The sequence below is a fragment of the Podarcis muralis genome, chromosome 11 (genome assembly GCF_964188315.1).
Source record: "Podarcis muralis chromosome 11, rPodMur119.hap1.1, whole genome shotgun sequence".
Classification (NCBI taxonomy): Eukaryota; Metazoa; Chordata; class Lepidosauria; order Squamata; family Lacertidae; genus Podarcis; species Podarcis muralis.
In genome coordinates this window covers 6,894,509-6,903,202 of record NC_135665.1, presented here as the reverse complement: position 1 = coordinate 6,903,202, position 8,694 = coordinate 6,894,509, and the positions used below count along the sequence as shown (strand labels likewise).

Genomic DNA, 8,694 nt, shown 5'->3' with positions numbered 1-8,694 from the left:
AGTGGGGAAAACAAACGAAGGAATGAGGGGAGGAGAGAAGAGATAAGTTGCGGAGGAAAATGGGAAATGGCGCAAGGAAGGGGGTAAAGTGTGAGTGGCGAAGGCTGAAGGAATCTGAGGCTGGGGTGGAAGAAATGGAAAGGACGCGAAGAGGAGCAGGAAAGGAGGAAGGGAAAGGGCCAGGAAGCGAGGGAGAATCCGGAGGAGGCTGAAGGAGAGCGGCGGCGCAAAAGGAGGGCGAGAAGGGGAAGAAGGAGCGAGGGGCGAAGGGGAAGGCAGGCGCCCGAGGGAGGGGCAACGGCGAGAGAGAGAGAGAGAGGCGGCCGGGCAGGCGGGCGGGGAGGGAGGCGCGAGAGGGAAGAGCGAAGCCTGACGCAGCGGCGGCGGCGGCGGCAGCGCAGTGAGCCCAGCCGTCCCCACCGCAGCCGGCCGCTGTGAGCGCGCGACGGGCGCTCTTCCTTCGCCCTCCGGCGCCAGCGCTGCGCGAGGCCCCCTTTAGGCCGGGACAGGAGCTGCCTTGGGCAAGGCGGGGGGGCAAAGGGAGGACAGCAGCCGCCGCCTCCTCCTCCTCCGCCGCCTCCCCTTCGTCTCCGCGCCTCCCGCCCCGCTTCTTCCTCAGCATGATGTTCACCCAGCAACAGCAGCGGGAACCGCCGCCGCCTCCTCCTCGGGCTTGAGGCGCCCGCCGCCTGGCGAAGGAGGGAGGCGCTCGGTCCCTCCTTCCTTGGCTCCCTCCCGGGGTCTCCTCCTCCTCCTCCCCGTCGTCCATCTCCCCTCCCGGCCAGGAGGGGCCGAGGCAGCAGGGCTGGTCGCCGGGCCCCCCCCGCTCCGGACTGCGGTGCATGTTCGCGCCCTGCGAGTGCGTGAGGCGAGGCGGCAGGAGGACCATGAAAATGATCCGGTTCCGGAGCTCGAGCATCAGGTCTTTGAGCCAGGAGATGAAGTGCACCATCCGGCTGCTGGACGACTCCGAGATCTCCTGCCACATCCAGGTGCTTCTAGCCGGCTGGGCTGCGAGGAAGGGGCTCTGGGGCGGGCACCCCACCCCACCCCTTGCAAAAAAGGGGGCTGGCTGGCGGACGCCCCCCGGCATCCCTGCTGGCTTCGGGCCACCCCCTCGCCCTCCCGCCGTCGCGCAAACTCTCCCTCTCTCGCGCGCAATTCCCCCGAGCGCAGCAGCGCAGGGAGAACTTCCTCGCAGGCGAAGGGCTGGGTACCACCAGGTGGGTGGGTGGGAGAGCCGCGCTTAGAAATGGAAAACTGGTGCTAAAAACCTGGGAAGTTAACCAAGGAAGGGCCTTCCCAGGCTATTGGTTTGCAGCGCAGCGATTCCATAGCTGCTGCGCATTCCTTGCGTGACATCCAGACGTGCTTCCTCGAGAAAGCCTTTCTGCTTTGCAGGGGCTGCAGCTCTGCGATAGCAAAAGCTGCATGATATTGTTGCTTTTGGGGGAAAAGGAGGGGATGCGATCCTTTTCCCCACTCAGAGGGGCCATTGTGAGTTGGGGTTCTCTCTGGATAGCATGGGTGGCACAGCTCTGGTTGGGTGATGCCCGTGACAATGCAGATGACGGGAGAAGCAACTTTTCTCCACCATTTATTAGTTGTGTTGTGTTTTCTACTACTATAGGAAACTTGTGCATGCTGAATTTGACTCTTGGTCTGTCTGGATGGTACTGATGATTCTGAGTCAGGGCGGTCAGCACTTTTTATTTTTTAAGAGTTGAGCACCGCCTTACTGTGCTGTTCAAATACTGCACAGGAGTGGTCATGTAGTCCTTTGAAAGAAAGACATAAATAAAGCGGAAGCACCACAAGAGAAGACTAAAGTATTCTGGTGACGAAATAGTGTGCCGATGATTTTTGCTCATTGAAAACAGGCTGTTATGGATAGAGATGAACTCTTGCTATTATACTTCCCTTATATGCTCCAGAATAGTGTATGGTATTTCTAGGGACATAGAATTCAACGGGGTGCTGGGTGGCTGGTCCTGTTGCACAGGAGGTTTCAGAAAAACAAGGCTCTTGGTATCTATGTATGGTGTCACTAGGTATATTGCAGCACAGAAATCCTCAGCCTCTAGATGCTTACTTATATTTACATTTTGCATCTGTATATCGGGATGGTTAACAGTATGTGCAGCAGCTTTCCCTTTTCCCTGTGTGGTTAAAAATAAATAAATCTCAGACCAATACACAATTCAGCAACTGAATTAGGAGCTAGGGAACCCCCTGGCAGCAGCTCTAGCTGTGTTCGGTAATAGAAAAGTATTTATGCTGTTTGTGGGGCTTAAGCAAAAAGAATCATCAGGGCTGGCAACCAGACAGAGAATGTATACTGTAGTTGATTCCTGACAGGTTAAATCAATTAATGAATTGATCACCTGGAAATAAATTTTGAATATTATTCCTTTTTGAGATATTGAAAGGAGTACAATATAGCTTATTAATTAATAAGCATACGGAAAGCCAACATTCGCTGTGCAAGGGCCATTTTTAGTTTTCTCATTTTCATGAGCTCTTACATGAAAACCAAAATAGCATGGAAAAATAAATATCCCAGCAAATTAAAACTAATTATCACTTATTAATCAACAAAACATTCAGTTGATTAATCTACTAGCCTAACTGATGAAAGATTTCAGTTCTATTCTAGAAGGAATGTATGGGAAACATAACCTCTGCTGAGAGTGGTTGGTAGACTGCATTTTTCAATGCCTCTCTGACAAGTGGAGATGGACAATACAATTAAGAATCTATTAACCTCTTCCTCTCTCTTTATTTCCAACTGCCAGGAATTTTGTTCCAGTATGTTGTGCTGTTAACACACCCCAATGGCTTTTAACTGGAGGATTTAGTAGCAGGCTTCATTTAATACAGGAATGGCTGAAATCTATTGAATATGAAAGCTACTATCTAGTTCCCCAAGGGGGGAAAAGATTAGTGAACCACTATGCACTATATAGAAATGGTTGACTGAGTGTGTGTGGTGTAAAGGAATTTATTTACCTGTAGTAGGAAAACATTCATTTGATATATGTTTACTACAGAAATGTTGATTTGATAGATTGCCAGGGAACTGTAACATGAAGAGGTGGAGTTGTTGATATATTGGCCATTTAAAAAATAGAGTACATATCTGATAATGTTCAAGATGGTTTAGCACAAGTGGATAAGTATTTCTGCTTCAATGGAAGAATATTTTGAAAGGGATAGTTGTTTCTTTGTTACTTGCAAAGGTTTGGAGATATTAAGTAGGTGAGGCAATATAGCTTAAATCACTAACTTTTGTTTTTGTAAGTATATGTAAATGTCTGTGTTTGATAGCATTTTTTTCATAGGGCAGAAAAGAAAGAATTTGCAGTTATGACAGCAAATTTACTTATAGCAGATAAGTTACAGATAAGCTGAGTACACTGATAGGGAGGGGGCTATCAATTGCTGTACAGTGGTACCTTGGGTTACAGATGCTTCAGGTTACAGACGCTTCAGGTTACAGACTCCACTAGCCCAGAAATAGTACTTCGGGTTAAGAACTTTGCTTCAGGATGAGAACAGAAATCGTGTGGCAGAGGCGTGGCGGCAATGGGAGGCCCCATTAGCTAAAGTGGTACCTCAGGTTAAGAACGGTTTCAGGTTAAGAACGGACCTCCGGAACGAATTAAGTTCTTAACCAGAGGTACCACTGTACTGACCCAAGAAGCTGATGCCAAAACATAGGGTTTGATCCTGTCCTTTGTACATAAAGATGGGCTTAACTGCAGGGACCATTCCTAGGTTTCCTCATCACAGTTGGTTGATCAAGTATAGGAGGTCAAGAAGACCCTATTCAGTTACTGGATGATGGAGAAGTGGGTGAGGATATATTGACCTGCAGTCCAGAGTCTATGATGGCTGGCCAAAGTACACACCCACATGCATCAATCTCTGCTCTGCTTTGGCCCCAATCAGGTATATGGACCTGCAGAATCCCTTCCTCACACAAACCAGTCCCCAATTGCTTAGACTGCCAGTGGATTAATTACACACTGCAGGCAGGAATAGCCTTGGCTGCTGGACACCATGGTTGAGGTATGCGATCAATACTTTGCTATGGCCAGTGAGGAATCATATGCATATGATACAGCAGCAAGTGGGCTTCTTTCTGTACACTATGTGTGCTGGTCCCAGGGGGATAAGGTACTATTACCGTAGCCCAAGATCAGTCCAGAGTCTCTAGCAGGGTAGACGAAGGAAGCCAGGCGAGGAACAGGAACACTGGTAGGGCAGAAGCAGGAGTCCAGGCGAGGAACAGGAACACTGGTAGGGCAGAAGCAGGAATCCAGGCGAGGAACAGGAACACCGGAGAGTCAGAAACAGGAAGCCGGGCGAGGAACAGGCACACTGGGAGTGCCGAACAAGGACTGGGTAAAACAGGTACTCCACAACGACGTTGCTCCCGCAACCTGGGACCGGGCTGCCTGACCTTTATCTTCTTCTAAGGCCGGGGGCGGTCCCGGCCCCCAGAAGCCCCGCCTCTCTTGGCCTTAAGGCGAGCACTCCTCCTGGGAGACACCAGTTCCCTTCGCCTCTCTGCCCTAAGCCTCTGCAGTTCAGGAGAGGCCGAAGGGTTACTGGGCCCCGGGGGAGGCTCACCTGTAGACACTGAGTCCTCAAGCACCTCTGGGGCCAGAATGGTTTCACCTGGTGCCTGCTCTTGAGGTTCCTCAGCATCTAGGCCTTGCCCCAGTTCAGCCGGCCCTGGAGGCGGGGACTCCTGTGCCGGCTGGGATTCCTCCGGATCGCTCTCGGACTCGGAATCCCAGGCCATCACACTATGTCTAGTTGAGAGGTGGGAGTCAAAGCATATACTCCTATTCATATTTGTTGTCACTCTGCACCATGATATCTATAATTATGGGGTAGAATCTGGATCATGCTCATAACATGGTGGAGTGGATGACCCAGCCTGGGTACTTGGTACAGCAGCAATGGCCAGGGAGACATAGCCATGAAACTTCATTCTCCTTTGCCAGAACACTTCTCCACCCTGGGGCAGGATTTGAGGACCTGTGTCTGGTGTTGGGCCAACAAGACTAATGGGATGCAGCTTTGCTTGGCTTCTGATACCAGTTGAATGCTTACTGGTTACTCTGAGTGTAAAAGTTGTTTTTATTAGATTGCTTCAGGAGGAGTTATGGGGCAAGGTGCTACCAGTAGGCTGATGACACTCAGCTCTATTTCTCCATAACATCCAAATCAGGTGAGGCTGTGCAGTGCCTGGGCCAACGGTGGTGGGATGGATGAGGAATAATAAGCTGAGCTTGAATCCTCACCGGTTGAAGGCACTGTGGGTCAGTAGTTCCTGTGGTTGGGAACTTGGTCAACTGCCTACCCTGAATGCAGCTGAACTCCGCTTGAAAGAGCAGGTTTGCAGTTCTGGGTGATTCTGGATCCAGCTTTGTCCCTGGAGTCTCAGGTACCCTCAGTGACTAGAAGTGCCTCTTCCCAACTACAGTTGGTACAACAACTGCACCCATTGCTAGACCAGGAAGGCTTGTCCACAGTAGTTCATGCACTGGTTACCTTAAGACTGAATTAGTGTAATGTGCTCTATGCGGAGCTCCCCTTGCACTTGATTTGGAAGCTGCAGTTAGTGCAGAATACTGCAGCACGATTACTGACGGGAGCAAGATCTTGTTAGCATGTAACACCTGCGCTCTGAGATCTGCACTGGTTTCTGCCTTGTACTGGGTCAGGTTCAAAGGTTTAGTATTGGTATGTAAAGCCCTTAAAAACTTGTGACCCATCTGTCTGTGAGATTGCCTTACACCCTTTTGCTCTGTGAAACTGGCACTGTTACAGGTGCCACGTAATACAGTGGTGCCTCGCAAGACGAAAATAATCCGTTCCGCGAGTCGCTTCCTCTAGCGGTTTTTTTGTCTTGCGAAGCAACCCTATTAGCGGATTAGCGCTATTAGCGGTTTAGCGGCTTAGCGGCTATTAAAGGCTTAGCGGCTAAAAGGCTATTAGCGGCTTAGCGGCTTAGAAAAAGGGGGGGAAAGCGGAAAAAAATCGGAACACTCGCAAGACGTTTTCGTCTTGCGAAGCAAGCCCATAGGGAAAATCGTCTTGCGAAGCAACTCAAAAACGGAAAACCCTTTCGTCTAGCAGGTTTTTCGTCTTGCGAGGCATTCGTCTTGCGGGGCACCACTGTACCTGTTCTGCAGTCGTAAGAAATCGATCTTTTAATGTGGCAGAAACTACACTTTGGAACTTCATGCCTATTGACGTTAGGCAGGTGGCTTCACTTTATTCTTTTCAGTGCCTTCTAAAACTATTTTTGTTTCAACCAGCCTACCCAGATATTTAGAATGCTGATGGGTTTTTAGTTTATTGCTAGTTTTTAATTCTTTGAATGTTTTAATTGTTGTTACTAATAATCTTGTTGTTTTATTCTTTTTGTAAGCCACGTTGAGGTTTTCTATAATCAAGCAGTATATAAACTTTATGTAATAAATAAATATTGTATATTTTATTGTTTTCCAGTGGTTTGTACCAAACTGTTTTGTTGAACACCGCCTTGGTATTATTTTAATAAAAAGTACATAAAATATTTTGAATTACTACTACTGTACTATTACTACCACAAACTATAGCAACAGCAACGTTGCAAAGTTTGTGCTGCATCTAACGGAGTAGAAGTGCAACTTTCATACAACTTTAGTCAGTTTTACTTGGGTTTCAGTCAGTTTCGTTTCGTTCAATCAGGACAGTTGGAATTCAGATTTGCTGGTGTAAGGGAAAGCTCAGGGATCAAATTCTTCTCCAGTCTTGGGGAAATGGTCCTTGTTCTGCAGAAGTTTTAAAAGCTGGGTCCGTACAGACTGTCATGGCTGCTGGCTTTTAAGAGGTTTCACATCAACTTTTATGTTTTTTTCTATATGAATGGAAAGCATTCAGCATGTTTCTGTTAAATGTTCCTGGGACAAGTAAATGAAATAAAAATGTACATGTGGTTATGTGTGTTTTACACATTGTAAGTTACATTAATATTTTTTTTCTGACTTGTGTTATTTATATTCATATTGCAGCCCATTTCCAGCAATTCAGAGTTTGGATTCTCTTTTGGGGGAATTCTCCTATCTCATGCAAATTTTTGTGTGCTGCTATTGATAAAACAGCCACGGAGGCTTGTGTAAACATCCACTCTTTACGCTGCCCGTATGAATCTAATGACCTTAATGGAGTCATTTGAGGACACTTCCTGACATTTTATGCTAGAAGAAAAGACATGTACTTTGGGAGGTTCATGTTCTTGTAGCTCCAGCTGGTTCTGTTCCATGTGGACTAAATTCTCTGCAGATAGTGCCGTGAAGCATCATGCGCTGGCATGTGTTCACTGACAGGCTGCCAAGAGGGTAAATGAGTATGGAACCTGCCTCAGGTTTAGTGGAATGCCAAGCAATAGGAGGAACAGTCTCTGAGACATTGTATGTATATCAACAATTATTTCATAATGGAATGTTATAGTGATGATCTCAAAGCTTACATGAGAAAGTGAGCATTAATGTCCTCCATAATGCCATTAAATGAAGCATTATTAGAAAAATAAAGTAAAACAGTCTCTAAATATAGGATTTGAAACCAGCTTTTCAGCTGTGCTTGTTTGGCATTGCATATTACTAGACTGTGGGCAAATTCATGTTGATGCACATAGAGAATATGGGATTTGGTGCTCTTGGAGCTGCGAAGGGAGACATATGCTGAAGTGAGCATGAAGTGACTGGCTTCCATCCAGTTCAGACTTCTATTATCCCTATGCACATCTTGCTTAGATGTGTGTGTTGTTAAATATAGAAAACTGTTACTTTCACAGTCACAAAGTCATTTTAAAAAGAGAAGAAGCAGGAGAGCTGTGAAACCTGATATTATAGTACATGGTGCTCTTTGGTTCAAAATATTCTGAATTACCCAGTCTGCTTTCAGGTGCCCTTCAAAGCCTCTGCAATAGCCTAGGGACAGCAGCCAATAGGTGCTTCAGAGTATACTTCCCTTTTAAGATTTTGATTTACCCGTTCCAGCCAGAAGCACCACAAACGACTAACTTCCAAAGCGCCCTTATGCTGTCGTTTAGCATTCTATACCAATAATCTTTCAAACCAAACATCTGCAATGACTCTTATTTGTAGTGCATGTGAAGTTCCAGATAAACACTTATTCAAAACAATCCCTTCTCCAACATTACAGAAAGTGTTACAGCAGCATATGGAGGTATAGCTCAGTTGGTAGACTATGAAACTCTGGATCTCAGAGAGTCATGGGTTTGAGTCCTAGGTTGAACAAAATATTCCTCTGTTGGACTAGATTACTCTTGTGGTCTCTTCCAATTCTACAGTTCTATGTTTCTATTATTAAATCAAAGTAGCAGGCTATTAAACACACCAGAAAGGACATTATTGGTTATGTGGGATGTCTTTAGTTTATTCTTTTTTTGAAAAGCAGCAGCAGTAGTTTGCCCTCTTTCCCCAGTGTAATTTTTTTTAGTGTTCCTGTGAAAGTAGCACTAGCACTGGAATGTTAATGTTCTTTGAAAATTGGATCTCAGGCACTCAAAAAGGAACGTAGTGCCTAACACGGGTGATGAGGACTCCCTTTGTGGAATCATTGAGTGGGCTGAGGAATGTCTCAAATGAATCAGGCTATTACAGATTC

At 46.7% G+C, this 8,694-nt stretch overlaps 1 protein-coding gene across 4 annotated transcripts in view; it reads left to right on the top strand.

Moving 5' to 3' along the window:
• Window positions 1-366: 366 nt before the first annotated feature.
• FRMD3 (FERM domain containing 3) overlaps window positions 367-8,694 on the top strand; it is a 130,680-nt gene continuing 122,352 nt past the window's right edge. For 2 of the 4 annotated variants that reach the window (XM_077936010.1, XM_077936009.1), the window contains exon 1: window positions 367-992. In XM_077936010.1, the coding sequence (XP_077792136.1) occupies window positions 843-992 (150 nt within the window). In that variant the 5' untranslated portion in view covers window positions 367-842. The remainder of the gene's footprint in view (window positions 993-8,694) is intronic. The other 2 variants (XM_028748439.2, XM_028748438.2) reach the window with 1 other exon arrangement.